Source organism: Lotus japonicus, chromosome 3 (genome assembly GCF_012489685.1).
Source record: "Lotus japonicus ecotype B-129 chromosome 3, LjGifu_v1.2".
In the NCBI taxonomy this organism is placed as follows: Eukaryota; Viridiplantae; Streptophyta; class Magnoliopsida; order Fabales; family Fabaceae; genus Lotus; species Lotus japonicus.
Genome location: NC_080043.1, coordinates 52,173,125 through 52,191,030, shown reverse-complemented (window position 1 = coordinate 52,191,030; position 17,906 = coordinate 52,173,125). Strand labels below are relative to the sequence as shown.

Genomic DNA, 17,906 nt, shown 5'->3' with positions numbered 1-17,906 from the left:
CATATTTTCAGTAAAATAATTACATTAATAAATTAATTTTATGTATAATTTTATGATGATCATTTAACATTAATTGGTTAATTTTTTTTTAAAAAAAATATTGAGTGTTGGGAACTTAAATAAGAAAATTAAATTAAATAAGAAAATCTAATTAAATAAGGAAATTAGATTAAATGAGAAACATTGAGTGTTTATTTCTATGTTTTAATAAATTGATTTGGCATAAATTTTCATTTTTTTATATTTTATAAAAAAAATTATATTTTATAAAAAAACTGAATTAAAACTTTTTTTTTTCAAAATCTGATCTCTGTTTGATTTGTTTTAAATTCAAAAAAAAAAACAGAAAAATTCTTAAAAATAGAGCTTCATGAAGGAGGCCTAACTCAACCCAAAAGCTTGCTCAAGAGTTAAGGTTTGCACAACCATATATAAGCAATTGCTTGGCCACATCTCTAGCCAATGTGGGACTCTAACACTTCACTCAGGAAAATTCATGTGTCAAGTTAAAAAAAAATAAGTTTAGTACCTGCATATCACGTTAAAAACATAGTTTCATAACATGATGTGCCACCGATATCAATGGGATAGTATTAGTATTATGTGTGAAATTATAAATGCTCTTTATTGTATATTGTAATAAAAACTAATTCTGAAATAATCAAGTTCAAAATTTAAGGAACTATTAATACGATATTTAATAATATTGTTGTTACAAATCTTTCACTAATAACTTTATTTTGGAAACAATTTTAAAAGTCATTAATTTCAAATTTTCGTCCCTCATAAGTTATAGCCACAATTAGTGTAACAAAATTTACTCCATAATTTCCGTTTTATTAGTTTTTAATTATGGAAACAAACAAATGCATTTATGTAAGGAATCAATTACGAAAGGAAAGGGGTTTGGGAATCAATTAGAAATTTCATCCAAAAAAATATATAAAATACACAGTGGTAAGCATCATTCTGCATTCAACTACTCCATGAAACCAAGCAACGAGGGAGGTTCTGGTGAGGCCAGGGCAAAGAGAAAGAAAATTTTATCAAATAGAAGAAATTGCGGTGTTGTTAACTCATCAAGTTCATCCAACCCCAATTGTTCTACCATAGATATCAATACTCAAGCTCTACATACACACCTGCTTCAATTTCAAGAAAATTATTCTCAACTCCTGCAAAGAGCTCTTCGAAACACCACTCCCAACAAGTTATCAATAGTAGTGCAAAAAAACTCAGGGCTAAAGCAAGTCAACCCCTGAAATATTGAGATTCCTCCAATTCTTCTTATGTTGCTTGAATTAGTTAATTTTGCATTTCCGAAACTTGCGCATAATTTGCAAAAAAATTCTTTCTTTCAAGAAAGAGCGATCCTTGCACCAACACTTGAAAGTGTAGAGGAAATCAACAACTTTATGTTAGCAATGATTCCTGGTGATGAATCAGAATATATGAGCTGTGATACTCCGTGCAAGTCAGACGAAGATTCGGGTGTCAATGCGGAATGGTTTACATCTGAATTCTTAAATGATTTCAAATGCTCTGGATTTCAAACCATGAAATTAAACTGAAAGTTGGTGTCTCTATCATGCTCATTCGAAACATTGACCAAGCTGCAGGGTTGTGTAATGACACTCGAATGATAATCAATGCTTTGACTAAATATATAATTGTTTCTACTGTTTTAAACGGAAACAAGATGGGTGAAACAATATCTATTACAAGGATGAGCTTAACTCCATTCTGACATTTCATTCAAATTCCAGCGCAGACAATTCCCTGTTACTTTATGTTTTGCAGTGACTATAAATAAAAGTCAGGGGCAATCTTTATCTCATGTTGGACTGTATTTGCCAAGGCCTGTCGTTACTCAAGGGCAGCTATATGTTGCACTTTCTAGAGTTAAATCTAGAAAAAGGGTTGAAGATGCTTATCATAGATGACGAAGGAGTTGTATCTAACACTACACGCAACATGGTGTATCAAGAAGTCTTCGATAATATTTGACACGTAAGTGCTTAATTATCTTACAATTAATTTCAATTTAAATTTTAGTAATAGGAAAACTGATATGGTTATTCTTTTTATTGTCGATAGCATAAAAAGATGTCAAACAGTTTATTGATCATCTAATTTGAAGGTTTATTGACGTTTCTATAAGGTTAGTTTAACATTTTCAAATTATATACAGTTTATATTTGTATTGGTTACTAATTATTACACTTATAATTTTTTTTCCTTTGTAGGTTCTATAGCTCAAATATGCTTGATTGACAACAAGATCGGTTATGAAGTTTCTATCATTAATCATGGAATACAACTTCTAATAAGGGTTCATGTTGCTGTCATTGTTATGTTTATCTTATTTCAATTTCAATGTAATGCATTACTGAAAAACTTGGTTTTTATTTATTACTATTCTAATAAGGGTTCATGTTGCTGTCATTGTTATGTTTATCTTATTTCAATTTCAATGTAATGCATTACTGAAAAACTTGGTTTTTATTTATTACTATTCAAGTGTTGGCATTCATTACTAGAAATGTGTTTTTTTCCTGCACATTTTTTGGCAATTTTTATTCGCAGGTATTTCCTGCGAATTTTGCTGTGATTTGGGTGTTTTTACCTGCGAATACAGTCTTTGAAGAAAAATTCGCAGGTAATTATAAAATTTCTTGCAAACTTACCTACGGACTGCGATTCGCAGCTAGATTTGAATATTTGCTGCGAATTTATTGACGTCCTTAAATTCGCAGGAATATATTCGCAAAAAACATCGCAGCAAAACTTGAAATTTCTAAGCAATTTTCGCAGGAAACAATAATTTAATATTCTAAGCAATTTTCGCAGGAAACCCTTATATATTATATATATATTAAAATGTATTAAATAATAATATATTAAAAGTCTCAGATTCCGATCTCGTTCACAATCTCGCTTTTCATTTCGTTCTCGTTCACGATCCCGATTTCTCTTCTAGGGTTCCTGCTTCCCTGCGCCGTTCAACTTCTCGTCCTCCACCGCCGCCACCGCCACCGCCACTGCTTCATCGCGTGCCTCTTCCAGCCGCCATCGCTCGCACCTCTTCCTCTGTTCTTGTTCGTGACTGTGTCCTTGGAGAGCAAAGCTAATCCATAACGTCCACGGCGGCGCGGTTACCTCTTCCACGGCGGCGCAAGGCTGCGACTCTGCTTCCATATCGACAATTGACTCACGCTCATTGCCTCACTCTGTTGCATTTCCATTTAGGCTTGTTCGACGAGTATTGATTCATTTTATCATTGATTAGGGTTTAACGTTGTGATTTGATGCTACAATTGTAATTTCAGAAACTATTCTCTCTTGAAGTTCTCTGGTTTGTGGATTTCCTCTTTGAAGCTCTTCGTTCATACTCTTCCATCTCAAGGAAATTTAGCCAAGGTAATTTTCTTCTTCACATCATCTATTGTGGCTTGGTTTTGGGTTTCATATACTTGGGGAATTTCATGGTAATCAAGTGTAGGGTACATATTAGCTATAATATCAGTTAATGTTAGGTGTGAAAGGTTGTTATGTTGCTTTTGATTGTCTGCCAAAGCAATTATCTGTTTCATTCAATCTTGTGTGTTTGTGTGTAGCTCTACATGTAAATTCAATGCTTCAAAGGCTTTAATGTTGCAGTAATGCAAAGATTGGGGTTTCAATTGAAGCCTAATGTCAGGTTTTTCTTCTCTTTTTCAGCATTGATGTTTCTTTGGCAATACTAGTCACTCTTATCTCATTCCTGAAAGCTCAGTGATACTTTGTGTTTTCCTTTTATGTACTTATCTTGTAGAGTGCACTTTTCCAGCTCTAAAGGTAATCTGACTATTGAATTCTGCACAAATATCAACAATGATACAGTTGAAGAATAGAGCATTTACTATATCAACAATTTTGCTTTTGCGGTGGCTTGATGAGTACTTATCTTGTAGATGTTTTCTGGTGTTTCCATTAGATGCTTTCCTGCCTTTTATTTGTTTATCAGCAGCTACAGGATGACATTAGTTTACTAAAACACTTGACTCATAATCAGCTATACTGCATCATGTTGTCCTTGTTCATCCTCCTCACTTGACTTAAATTAGTTACTATAGTATATCAGTTTTTTGGTTACTTCATCTGTATTCCTTTCATTCCCGTCCAGGTACCTTTTGAAGAAGTTCATGCCAGAGTCAGCTCAAGGTAATTTCTTTCATCTTAGCTGAATTGCAGTGCAGTTTCTTTTATAGTACTTTTGATTTGCAGTGGCTTGCAAATTAGATAGGCACTTCAGCTACAATTGTAGTATACAACTTATTTGAAATTCTTGGCTTGTTTGGCATTTAAGTTTTCAATGGATTAACAATGGTAGAAGATAATCTTAGAGTGTTTTTACCTACCTGACACTCATATTTAATATAATTTTGCAGATTGGGTACCAGTTTTGTTAAATTCACTGATTTTGCGGGTATCTAATATCTATCTTCGCTTTCAATTTCATTCCCTAAAATAGTTGTTGTCTTTTTTATCAGTTATGGTATGTTGTCCACTCCTATCTGTTTCAACTTAAATGTTTAGGCCATCCAGTGCTAGCTCAACTGAACAGCCTACATGTCCTATCTGCCTCGGTACATACCCCTTACTACTATTCATGTATTTTTTATTTCTAGTTTATAGATACTTGAGGTAGTTCATAGATACTTGAGGTGCATTTAGATAAACAACTCAATCAAACACTTATGCCAATAAGTACATATTTTATTAGTGGTTATTCGTAAGATTATTTGAGAAAATAAGCTTAAAAAAAACATATATGCAGAGCTTATTCTTAAGTTAATATAAGATGCTTAATATATAGGTACTAGGTAGGTTATGATCCATCTTTGTTATTATTTATTTTGTAGTTGCAGAGTGCACTAGTTGGTTCATACAAAGGTAGATGCCATTGTTTAATACACCCGACACCATTTTAGGTTTTTTTCTTTACAACTGTGTTTATCCATCTATAATCCATTATGATGATTGTGGGATCACTGATTATCATATTTTTTTATATTGTGTTCAGAAAATAAATTGCACTAGAAAAATCTGATCAATCTGCAAGACAAAAAGTTACTGGTTTTCGGGTAATATCATGATTCACAGCAGTGCTATATTTGATATGCTCTATCAGGGAATATCTCATCTCTTTTTTTTATAAGTAGTTGTTGAAAAGTTTATCCAAACCTGTGCATAATGAAAGTTATGGCAGAAACCAATTTGAGGGAAGGAATGACAAGCCTCTTTGCAATGAGAGACAGTAGTGCAGAGTGGTTTTTCTACAAGTACATGATGGGGTTTTAGAATGATTGATTTTGTCCATGAGAATCCAAGTATGTTATCCAAGTCTTGATTATGTCTTAAATGTTTAGGCTCAGTTTGGATTAGCTCTAGCTTATGGTAGCTTTTATGAACTTTGTTTTGATTCAAATTCTACATTCCACTGCAGGTTATAATTTTGATTCACAGCCTTGCTGACAGCTTTGTTATTTGGTGCGCCAATTGGATTGGAGTTGTTGGAGCTGCTGGGCTTTACTTGGTGTCATTAGAAAGAATAGACATTTAGACACATTTTGATATGTAACTCATTTACTATTATTACTATGCCCCATTTTGATATGTACCCTATTTTTCCACACTTGTTTGCTTCTGTGTCAATTTTAAAAAATTCTCTATTGAATAGATTTGCATGCATTTAAGAAATTGTCTCAATTAATTCCTTGTGAATTGATATATTTATAGAAAATAATTAATAAAAAGGTTATCTCAACGCAAAATCTAGCTTACCAAAACAAAATCTCAACGCAAAATCAGGGTAATAAAAAAAATTTACCTCTAGAAATTTCCTGCGAATTTACTTGGGAAATTTTTCTTACCTGCGAATTTGGTCTACCATTCCTGCGACTTTTGCGGGGCATTTTGAAGTGAAAATCGCAGAAAATGTCGCAGGAAATTTCCTGCGACTTTTGCAGCGCATTTTGAAGTGAAAATCGCAGAAAATATCGCAGGAATTTCCTGCGATTTCAGGAAATCGCAGCAAGCATTATCCACGAAGGTATTAGCTGGGTATTTGAAAACGTGTTTCCTGCGAATTTTGGAGCTAAATTCGCAGGAAAATGCGCAGGAAATGAGCGAATTTCTAGTAGTGATTGTGAGGTATCTACAACCTCATCAAATTAATATATTTATTGTGGTCCATTCATCTACATGTTTGTAACATATGTTCGGTTCCATATCTGTTATACTTACTAAAAAGAGCATAAACTAAGTTAAAACATATTACTACTGATTCATCTTTACAATAAATTTAATCGTCGTGCAACGCACGGGTAAAGAACACTAGTATCTTTGATTTGCTTTAATGTGTATATGAAATTTAATTGCTTTGAATGCATTTAGCCGTTTTGTGAATGCATTTAATATCTCTTCAATATGATGAATATATTGATTGTGTACACAATTTGGACCAATGGAAGAGACACATGTAGAAAATAGTAAGGAACAACTAATCAATAAAATACATGTGTCATTTAAAACTCACTTTCGTTAACTTTATATATTATTAAGATTTTGACCATTAACGTTTTTTATTGTTTTAAATACATATAATAAAAGAGAGTACTAAGGGCATGTTAGGTTGCAGTTTTGTTTTCAGTTTTTAAAATAATTTTCAGAAACAATTTTTAAAAATAGTTTTTTAGAAGAAGAAAACAGGTTGAATGACATGTTTCTAAACATTTAGAAAACTGATAACTGAAAATTAAAAGCAGAAATTGAAAAAAACTTTTAACTGTTTTGATTTTTTAGTTTTAAAACCTGAAATGAAAATTATTTTCAAAAACAGTTTTTTAGAAACCGGTCGTACCAAACACGTTTTAAGTTTTTATAAACTGTTTTGAAAACATAAAACAAAGAGAACCTTAAATTTTTGGTATTTTGTTCTTTCCGCAATAAAAAAAAAACTACAGCTAAATCGGTCCCAGTTGATAGACCCGAATCTGATTGTCATTGATTCTTTGTTCAGAGTTTTCTGACAGTACAATAAAAACAGAGATAACACATGAGCAGTAATCAGAATTCGTAGCTTTGGTATTCTCCATTCATCTACTTACAGCTCTGGTTATTACTCAGAAACACTGCTCTCCTCTGCTCTACTCTGTGACCAATATTATAAAATAGTACCACCGTTGACTTCTGCTACCTCTGCCTATTCTCACTGGACATATATGGTCGATCCTCGTTCCAAGAAAATTGCAGCTTAATTGACTCGAGATATCAGAGAATTTCATCTTCTTCTTTGTCAAAGACTCAAAATAAAATAAATCTTGACCAAAAAAGACTCAAAATAAGTACTTGGATCTTTTTGGTTCGTCTTATATGAATTTTGAATCATTTAAATTTCTTTAAATATAAATTTTTATAATTAACTAATTCATACTTTGTTTATTTTCAGATTTTAATTCTTTGATATTAAAGTCAAAAGTAATCTTTTGTAAAACACATGAATTATTATCTTGAGCAAAAGTCCTACAACATACTATACACCAAACATGAATGTTTTGAAGTTGAGTAGAATAACCTTTGGGAGAATTGATTTATAAATGATTAATTAGAAATAATATATTTTATTAGGGTGATTTGTGTTCGGAATAATATTATAAAAGTAAGTTTAAAAGATTATTTTTGTCCGAAGGGTAAGGTATAATTGGTTTTGAAGTGTTAAATTTAAGTTAAGGTATTAGTTCTGACTCTTAGGGGAAAAAATATTTAAAAGATTTTCTCACAAGAATGTGAATACTTAGGACTTGTTTAGAATTGCCTCATGTGTACCCATACCGATGCGTATCCAATCTCCAATATGTTTACTGCAAAATATGGAGTAGTCATGCTTCACAGAATGCAAACCTCTGTTATTTAGCTTATTTATTCAGAACTTTTTTCTTTTTTGGTCCAATTTTATTCAGAACTCGAGTGCAGGGTTTACGCCAGAGGAATTAGATGACAGGGCTATTAAACAAGGTAGTCAATCACATTGTGAAGTTGCCATAAAAAGTACAAAATACTCTACTGTTTCCTCCCATTTTCAGGGTTTGCCTAAAATCTCAAAATTGGTAGGAGGAGAATACCCTGAATTTGGATAACTTGCTGTTACTAATTTTGAAAAAACAGAATCGTCAGAGAAACTTGCACACTCAAAATAGTTCTTTGCTTAATACATGGCGTTCATAGTGGTTTTAACCAAGAGGTGCAATTAGATGTCACATCTCAGTATACATCAATCTCTATCTGAATTATACAATATGTTTTTTAAGGCAATGGTTTGTAGCAATTATCCATTCATTTCGGTATCACACAAGAAAGGCTATGATGGTGCCTTCTGGGAGTTCACCTGATAGTAGTATTGAGATGCATTGCTACCAGGTGCACTGGGTGAAGTGAAACAGAGGCTCTGTGGAATTGAGTTCATAGATTTTGTTGGAAAGATGGGAGTGGGTGGTGGAAAGGTAGCTGAAATTGAGAATCCTGATGATGCTGCAGAAGAGAACGGTGGTACTGGGGTAGCACCGCTCACTTGCCCATGCGTTTGCCACGCCCAGTTGCTATGTCCTTTTGAAGGATCTAAGCCTATTCTCTCTGCTCTTTCCTGCAAAATATTTCAAGAATCATTCAAATATAGGCTTATTTTTATATAACATGCCAACGGTGCCATCAAGTACTATTCATGCAAAATGTTAGTCCCCCAGCATGTTTACTCTGTATAGGTATACAAAATTGAAAAGGAAAGCAGCACGGGAAATATTATCCTAATGCCTGAGATGGAGGAGCCACATTCCAATTTCAGCTCATTTTATGACAAAAATGGCCATTACATAGAATTTATTTATGAATTTCAAGGACCAACTTATGGACTCACCACTTCAAGGACTGCTTAATTATGTACACATTTGGGGACAAACTCAATTTGTAAAAGAATGAGTGACAGAACATCAAATATATACATATAACAGACAAATTCCCATGACTTTACTGATAATGATTGCACTGTAGAAATAAAAAATCATACATTCCTTCTAGTTCTAAACTCTGAGGCAGATACTACTAACAAAGAAATCTAAAACACTTTATGTCAAGCACCTTTCCAGAGAAATAGGCAATACACTGCAGTTGTAAACTGAAAAATAGTAGTGAGTGAACTCACCTCAGTGGGAAAGAAACGGGAGTACGTGGAATTCCATACAGAAGGACGGTCTTGAGTAACTACCAGCCTTTTCAAAGACGGATCACCAATGACTGAATTAGCATTTGTCTCCATCTGCAAATAAATTGAAACCACCTAATTATGACAACTAATTAAGGCATAAATCTGATTAGTTACTATGATATTGGACAAAAACTGGTTTGGAGAAGATAAGAGAGAATGGAATTCTACATTGAACTAAAAAATGAAATACAAGTTCTGTAATTCTGTTATATAGAAGTGAGCAGCAGTAACTAACTCGTAATAACAGAATACTAACCGCTTAAGCTAATTATGCTATGTGATTCACCGTTACAAAATAATATCAACAGCAAAATGTTTCACAGAGATCAACCGTGTCAAACAAAAGCAGGTATTTTTCTAATGTAACAAAAAAAAAAACACAAAAAGCAGGTATTAATTAGCTATTGGTGAGCCCACCAAGGCCAAAATCACTCTGCTTGCGTTAAAAAAATCTGCTAAACAGCAATAATGTCTGAACTACCTTGAGTGCATAGAGGATGATACTGTGATATAAATCTTCCCGATAATTTTACAGATATCTTAAAGTAAGGGATGTAAGGTTCAGCTATATACCTTTGAACTTCTTCCAGGATGCATGTTGTAAGGGACAGGCTGGGACTGAAGATGACCCCTGTTATCTTTGGGACCATGTCCTGGGGTTGCCATACCCAAATTGAGGTCAAGATTGTGATTGCCACCTGTGTTGGAAGACAATATAAATAATCACTTCACACACAAAACATTTTACTAAAACTGGTAATCACTTGGAAATAAAAAATAACAGAAGTCAGAAGATGTTGCTATGAAGTGTTTACCTTCATTAATAGCTTCGGGTTTCATCTCGCTTTCATATGTACATGGCTCAAAGTTGGTCACTGCCTCTCTTCCATTGCACTTGAGAGCTGCCTTGTCATAGGCCCTAATTTGCAGAAAAACAAAAAAGGGAGACATGTGTTGGTTGCAACCCTAATGAACTTTTTGATAATTCAGGGTAAAAAAATCAGTGCAGGTAGAAAGTAATTCATGCATCATTAGGACCTTGCAGCTTCTACTTCGCTGTCGAATAGCCCAAGATATATATACCTGCACGAAAGCATTGCAATCTCTAATTGTTTCTTTAAAACAGGCATCTTAGACATGTTTCTCCAAACATGGAAAAAGCCTAAAGAGTAAAGACCCATTTGAGAACCAAGCTGAAACCAATTCGCTTTGCAGGCCAACAGGTACTTGAATTCAATTCATACTAATATCCTAATCCAATAATCACACAGCAGAACACAAATTTAGTTTCAGTTAACATAAAAGTAGGTCCTCACTTTTTGCCAAGGAATTGCCCCATTCGAGCTTCCCAACGGCCACATTTGTGAAGTGTCACTCCACGGTATTTTGAGCTCCCCCTTGAGAAACCGGTGCTGTGGCGACGCAGTATGTGCACGAATTCCTCCTTGGAGAGATTCTTCATCTGTCAAGCATAAAGAAAACAGTAAAAAACCAATTGCAGGCTCCATCTAGATTTATGGTAACAAAAAATTGATGCATTTTTTTAACCTGTTTCAGATCGTCCTCATAATCAACAAGGTTGAAATTAATGTCAGCATCAAGACCCCTGAACTTGATTGCAGCTCGATCATAAGCTCTAAATTTGAAAAATTCCAAGTTAATTGAGGAAGAAAACTGGAAAATCTCCATCTTAAAATCAAAAGGACAGTTTTGCTCAAAGGATATTAAAATATGTGCAAAAATCTTACCTAGCAGCTGCATGAGCGGTATCAAATCCACCTACAAAGACCAATACCAATTTCATAGAAAAGACACTAAAATCAGCAAAGAAACATCGAATTATCTTACATATAAATTGAATTAATCAATCAAAATACAAATCCTTACCCAAATAGACTTGTTTCCCGCAATCCCTACACCATTACAAATAAAATCCAAAAAATAAAAAAGTTCAGTTGGTATTCAACCAGGTAAAACCGAATCCAAATTTCACAGCAAATTACAATTACTGTCCAATAATCAAACAATAGCAGATATTTTATTTGAAAAAAAGGAAAAAATATACCAGATATGCTAAATTAGTAAACTCAAGACTGTGAAGTGCACGAACCAGATATGCGATTCCCATCTTCCGGTCCTCCTGTAGAAGGTGACTCCTCTGTACTGAGAGCTCCGAGACCTTGGACCCCTCCTACTCTTCTTCACCTGAGGCTGTTGCGGTTGCGGTACCTGAACCACCTTCACCTCACCGTTCTCGCTCCTGTGATGATCCAGCGAGAGATCCACGACGCTCTTCTTCGCCACAAACGTCGGCACCGGCCAACTCCCAGCAATCACCGGAAACAGCTCCCTGGTCGCCGCCGCGACGTCGCTCCCCACTCCTTCCACCTTAAGGATGCCGAAATCGAAGGTGATGACGTGTCCGGCGGCGCGTGTGGAGCACGAGTCCTCATCGCCTACCCCGTTACTCGACCCCTCCGCATTCACGATGGAGGAATTCGAGGTTCCGGAAGAAACAGCTTCTTCGAGAAACGAGTCATCGTTGTGAGTCGACTCAGCATTCAGATTAAGATCTAACATGGCGCTTAATCTTCAAGTTATTATTATTCAATTTCAACCGTCTTTAATTTCTTTCTACTTTTGCTATCTATCACTTTAATTAATTATTCAAGTCAACTAATACTACTACTTCTACATTAACATCACCGGTGAGATTAAATCGATCCGATCGAGAACAACAATCAATTAACACACGTGAAGTGAAAGCAAAACAGTTGAAGATGTGGAGAGTTCTTCAGAGAGAGTTTCACCGGCGAGCAGAGATTCTACAGTGAAACAGAAAAAAACAGAATCAGTAGATGCTAAAGTTACAGTTAGTTCGCCGGAGGAAGTTTCCGGCGACCGGAAGGGGAGGAGGAGAAGGAGAAAAACTCACAGCGGCGTCGCGGTGGATGGTAGTTGCATTTTTCGTTTGCTCGGCGGTTATAACCGTAGAGAGAGCGGTTATCGGCTTCTATCGGTTTCCATGGCAGCGGAGAGACTTGAGAGTTGAGAGGATAAAAAACGTGAGCACTTGTAAAGTTGTTATTCAGACACATTTTAAAGAGAAGAGGGAATATATAAACATTTTCTCTCTCATGGGATGAACCGGCTGGTTCGGTTACTGGTGACAAATCTGTTACAGTCGAGTTGCGGTCTCATAGACGGAAACAACCGTCCACTACTAACGGCGGAAATTTCTTGTTCTGTGGAGGTATGAAGTAGTATTTTTGTACACAACAGAGTAAGACATGATAATCAATGTATGATAAGATCTTACATAGTAACATATGATACGGTACTGTATAAAACAGGATAGTCTACTATTCAAATTCAAGAGTCATCTGAAGTAAAGTTTTATAACTGTTGCAGAAAATTAAGTTTCTCCACGTGACAAGCAACTTTGCTCCAAAGTTTCTTTCTAGAGAAACTTTGCTCAAAGTTTCTCTTCTAAATTTAATGATTAAAAAACAAATAAAAAACAAATAAAAAAGCAAATAGATAGGTAACTGGATTTACAAGAAAGTAATGGGGTATATTGTGGGATCCATTTAAGAAACTTTTTAGAATTTCTGAATTGGGGTAAAAAGTGAGTAGAGTTTATTAAAGTGGTTTAAATGACGTGACATTACCAAAATTTAAATTAGTAGAGTTTCTTGGATAATGATGCTCTTAGAGGTTTGTGCTTTTCATTTAGTGGACTTAGTGTTGCCGGAACAATGTTACCTTCCTTTAAATCTTCGTCACCCCCAATAAAATTCCTGCCTCCGCCCCTAATTATTAGACATTATAACTTGGCAAACTTAAAAAGTATTGGACATTTGTTATTAGTGGTCTAAGTCGTCAGTAATTATTAACCTAAGAGCATCTCCAATGCTAGTTTTTATTTCTTAGTTTTTAGCACTATTCATGTGAACTCGTATTGCCACATGTGTTTAAACAACTCTCAAGCAATTTTGCTTCAACAATGAGTTCTTAGTTCTTATCACTATTCATTTGGTCCCACCAACCACATTATTTATACTTTTTATTTTCATAAAGTAATAAAACAAAACTCATAAAGTAATAAAGTAGTTTGTATGAGAGAGAAATAATTAATATTTTAAGCTAAAAACTCAAAACGCAAAACTTCTTATATAAGAACTAAGTGTAAACTAGCTATTTACTAAGTGTAAACTAGCTATTTACTAGGGTTTCTGCCCTAGGTTTAAGCGTATATCGATCGTGCTATACCTTTTATCGATTTTGATACAATCCTTAGACTTTTCCTGAACTTTCTCCTTCATAAATTTGTTTCATTTGATCAACTCTTGTTCAGGTTTCCCTTCACGATACATCAACTCTAATCGTGAATAGGATTTTATTCACTTGACATAAACTGAAAAACTTGGGTCTTACATTACTACCCTCCAAAAAGAAAGTTTCGTCCTCGAAACTTAGGGTTCAGTAAAAAGTTCCGGATACTGTTCCTTGATCCTTTCCTCTAATTCCCATATAGCACCGTCCGTGTCTTTGTTCCAAATAACTTTTACTAAAGCACTCTGCTTTCCCCTCGATTGTTTCACTCTTCTAGTCCCAATGTTGACTGACGGCGTCTCAAAAGACATATCATCGTCCAGCTCTATGTTGTCCGGTTCGACCACTTGCGTCGGGTCTCCGTTGGAAATAAAATATTGTTGGCATTCGTGCAATTGCACAACCTTAACCACTTGCTCCTTTGCTTTTGTTCGTCCAAAATTCTGCTAAAACTCGATATACCTCTGCCATTCCAGAGTGAATGTTCAACTTGTCCTCGTATTCTTCACTCATGATCCAAAACTCAACTCGATCGCTTGATAACTCCTAGACGAAATATTGCGTTGGAATCTAATAGTCCATTAACGTCACTTCCAACTTCGTAACTATCGTCGCTCGCACCATGAAATCAATCTTCTCCTTAGTCACCGTTCAAATTAAAACTCGACTTGAGTCTTAATACCTCGTGCATGACAAGACTCATCCCCTTAATCATCAATTCATCGACCACTCATAAGCTAATCATCCTCTTAATATCCAACAATCCATTATTGTCGTCTTCGTCCTCAAAACCTTCCTCACTCAAACCAATTTAGGCTTACTGAAATCCCTAACACTTCGCATAAATCGAGACTTAACCTCTAGAAGATCAAATCATAACTATACCTCAAGGGACTTAACTAGTCATTTCGTCATCTCATCCTTCAACTTACTGTCATCCAGCTCAATAGCATGTGTCGGATCCGCAATATACTTTCGTTTAAACGCATCGGTGGAAGACTACTTCCTAGGCTTAGCATGTTATCCTAAACCTCGTGTACTTCTATAGTTTAAACACGAGCAATAACTGAGTAAAGTCTTAATAGGTGTACTAACTATAAGGTCAAAGCTCAGACAGTATAAGTAAGTTAGGTGTGTTTGCACACGCTACGAGAGTAATGGAACATATTATACTAGAATGAGAAAGAATGGTTAGAAGGTTACCATCGTTCTTGCGCTCTCCTCTGACAAACCCCTCAGCTCTCTCACCGTCCATGGTGTAAACTCTTGCTTTAGCAGCAGGACGCTTTCCACGAGCAGTGTTCACGGTTGGCTCCGTCTTGGGTGCTCTGCACTGACCGACATTATGCCCCATTTTGTTACAATTAAAGCATTTGGGCCTCGTGTCGGGACAAGCATTAGCATAGTGCCCCGGCTTCCCACATCTGAAACAGGTCATCTCCCTGTTCAAAGTCCGATCTCCAGAACCACCAGCAGTACCCATCATGGGTCTGTAAGATCCTGAAGTAAACCCTTTTTCAGCAGGACGCTGATATGGCCTCCCGCTCTGAAATTTCCCTTTGTCTTGAAAATTTTGAGAACCTGATCTCATCGACCCTCCAGTTCCAGCACGGTTCAACCTCCTATTCTTCATCAGCTCCACTTCTGTGGCTTTCTCCACCAACGACTGAAAGCGCATAATTCCTAATGGCCTCACTGAGTCCTCGATATCAGGCCTCAGCCCATTAACAAAACGCTTACACATGTAGCGCTCATCCACATGATCGTTGAAAAACTGAAAATGCTTCGCTAGAGATTCCAACTTGGAAGCAAATTATGGTACAGACATACCTCCTTGTCGGAGTGTCAGAAACTGTGCCTCCCGCTCATCCCGAGCACTTGTTGGAAAATACTTTTCCAAGAACGCAATTCGAAAGGAGTTCCAGTTGATCTCCTCATGATTGGCTTCCATAATCCCCCTGGTGCCTCTCCACCAGTACTCAGCATCACCGAGCAGCAGATAAGTTGCCATGCCCACCTTGGCACCATCAGCAGTTTGCAATACACCGAATATTTTCTCGATCTCCTGGATCCAGAGATCCGCTTTGTCCGGGTCAGTACCACCCGAGAACTTTGGTGGATCTTGTCTCCTGAAGTCATTCAGGCCCTTGTTCTGGTCCAGAGTCACTTCTCGCTGACGTTGATGCTGATCACGTGCCTCCTCAGCAGCACGCCTCATAGCATTATCGTTTGCTTGAGCAGTCACAGCTTGGGCCATAGTGGCCATCATCTCAGCTAATTGGTTAGTGTTCACCATGTTCTGTTAAGTTAAACAAACAATTAGTACTCATCATAAGATAACATCTAGCATAACTATACAATATGATAAAGCACTAATTTCAATCAATTCTAAGCGAAAAATCGCTTGCAGACAATCAATTTTCACTCTTTGCAGAGTCACACAACCTAGCACAGAAGACCTATTCCCCAACAACTCCCGAAAGACTCAACCGTGCTCTGATACCACAATGTAACACCCCGATTTCGGTGGCGTCACTTTAGTAACCAAAAAGAAAGTTTAAGCGGAAAAACGTTAATATATTTTTTTTGACGATAATGTATACAAGACTGAAATAAATAAAACGCAAATGCGAAAAAGATAACAGAACTAATATAAAAAAATATTTACAGCCCCCGCTGTAAGTAACAAACCACGTCACGAGTATCCTCCAGTGACGGAAAGTAGTAGAAAGTAGCGCCCGTAGGCAAAAGGTACAATCCAAAAGAAAGGTCAAGTGTCTGCAACACTGTCCCTCAAAATAAGAATAAGTCAGCCCAAACGGCCTAAAACAAGACCCCCTAGTCCAACCAACTCTCTGTGATTTCCGTAGAGAAATCACACAAAAAGCTATCGGCGGGAAACTACCCTGTCCCCAAAGAAAACAATGACGGTCAGAGCTAAGACTCTACTCCTACATTAATCCCATCTCGAGGAGCTTACACCAGCACTATAACCTACATGCTAGCATGATCGTCGTCCGAATTCGAAATCCAGAACGACCTAGTCTATGTACACCATCCGTCCTCCTCTCGCGACCGCGATGCGCTCCTGTTCCAGCATCCCAACCCTAGTTCCCCCCGAAGGGTGAACCGTCGTGAACCAGCCCGCCAAAGACATCTGATAAAGGGCGTAGTCCACCAAAACACACACAGAAGACGCGAGGGTCAACTCCAAAGAATTATGTAAGTAATATCACCAATAGATACAATTAAGAGAATAGCCACTTAGGCTTATAGTTCTAGATAACATCCTAGGGTTGCATATTCCATAATGAATGTAACGACAGTAATAACAAATAGCATGCATCAAATAGGATTAACAATTATCAATCACACTCAGCAACTAAGTCAGTATGCATGTTGCATGAAATGCAGATGGCGGTTAACCCAGTTAACCAAATGCATTCCGGAAACGGATGGACATCAACGGATCAATCCTAGCACCAGCAACGGTGGGACCATTTCTGCCCGCGTGCCTCTTACACCACACAAAGGTAGCCAGATCAGTAGTAAACCCGAAGGTCTGCCATTTCGGTCCGCTACTAAGAGACGCCTAATAGCGCTCTTACGCGGTGATGAGGACAAGGACAAGGACAAGGGTCATGGAGCACTAAAAGGACTTGGAGGACCAATGACAAGGGCTAGAGCTAAAAAGGCCAAAGAGACTCTTCAGCAAGTAGTGGCAACCATTCTTGAAGACAAAGTGGTAGAAGAGATGGAACCAAAAATCATGATGATCATTCAGGCCCAAGAAGAAGAGCCAGCCCACGCATAGGGGCTGCCATGTGATGTTTTGTTTTATTTTATTTCAATAAAAATGCAAGGGACCAATTGAATAAGTTGGATCCAAATGCATTATGTTGCTGAATTTTATTTTAGTGTGTTTAATCCACTTCAAGTGGTGTGTGATTGCATGTGGCGCATGAAGGGCTTAAAGGGAGGGATCCATTCCTTTCTTAAAACTCTTTGAATGTGTTTGAATTTCAATAAGTTCTGAATGGAGGAGTTACATCAGCAAAGTCAAAGGATTGAAGAGCTTTCAAAGCCAAGAATGGAGTTACAAAGAAAGGGAAATTAAGTTCATAAAGAGCATTGAATGCTATATTCCCTGGTCAGAATAACAATCAAGAAAGGGAGTTACATGAAGCAATCAGCCACCAAATACACGTTCAGGGCTGAAGCAAATCACTATCTTCCTCTTTTAATTTGTAACTCCTAGCCTAGGATTCTT

General features: G+C 36.6%; 1 protein-coding gene and 1 long non-coding RNA gene across 16 annotated transcripts; one reads left to right on the top strand and one right to left on the bottom strand.

Annotated features, from left to right (window-relative positions):
• The first annotated feature begins 2,919 nt into the window (after positions 1 to 2,919).
• LOC130743271 (uncharacterized) lies at positions 2,920 to 5,721 on the top strand. Of its 14 annotated transcripts, none has more exons than XR_009021423.1 (5): positions 2,920 to 3,420; positions 3,618 to 3,700; positions 4,166 to 4,203; positions 4,431 to 5,372; positions 5,489 to 5,721. It is a non-coding gene; the product is annotated as an uncharacterized LOC130743271 (long non-coding RNA). The 14 variants fall into 14 exon arrangements; XR_009021415.1 differs by having other exon boundaries at positions 3,618 to 3,837; XR_009021417.1 differs by having other exon boundaries at positions 3,618 to 4,203; positions 4,431 to 4,468; positions 4,579 to 5,372.
• Positions 5,722 to 8,213: 2,492 nt separating this feature from the next.
• Positions 8,214 to 12,400, bottom strand: LOC130743270 (ethylene-responsive transcription factor RAP2-7-like). Of its 2 annotated transcripts, XM_057595441.1 has the most exons (11): positions 12,237 to 12,400; positions 11,412 to 12,126; positions 11,189 to 11,214; positions 11,050 to 11,080; positions 10,850 to 10,937; positions 10,618 to 10,763; positions 10,340 to 10,384; positions 10,117 to 10,220; positions 9,875 to 9,999; positions 9,239 to 9,352; positions 8,214 to 8,683 (listed from the first exon to the last, which is right to left on the bottom strand). In XM_057595441.1, the coding sequence occupies exons 2-11, from the start codon at positions 11,879 to 11,881 to the stop codon at positions 8,402 to 8,404; spliced, it is 1,431 nt and encodes a 476-aa protein (XP_057451424.1). In that variant the 5' UTR covers positions 11,882 to 12,126; positions 12,237 to 12,400; the 3' UTR covers positions 8,214 to 8,401. The 2 variants fall into 2 exon arrangements, with proteins under 2 accessions (XP_057451424.1, XP_057451425.1); XM_057595442.1 differs by lacking the exon at positions 10,340 to 10,384 and having other exon boundaries at positions 12,237 to 12,399.
• Positions 12,401 to 17,906: the final 5,506 nt, after the last annotated feature.

Coding starts and splice junctions, on each gene's coding strand:
- LOC130743270 (XM_057595441.1), bottom strand. CDS start 11,881: ATGTTAGATCTTAATCTGAATGCTGAGTCGACTCACAACGATGACTCG. Junction 11,215..11,411: donor AGATGGGAATCGCATATCTG/GTTCGTGCACTT, acceptor GTAATGGTGTAG/GGATTGCGGGAAACAAGTCT. Junction 10,385..10,617: donor GGGCAATTCCTTGGCAAAAA/GTGAGGACCTAC, acceptor GCTTTCGTGCAG/GTATATATATCTTGGGCTAT.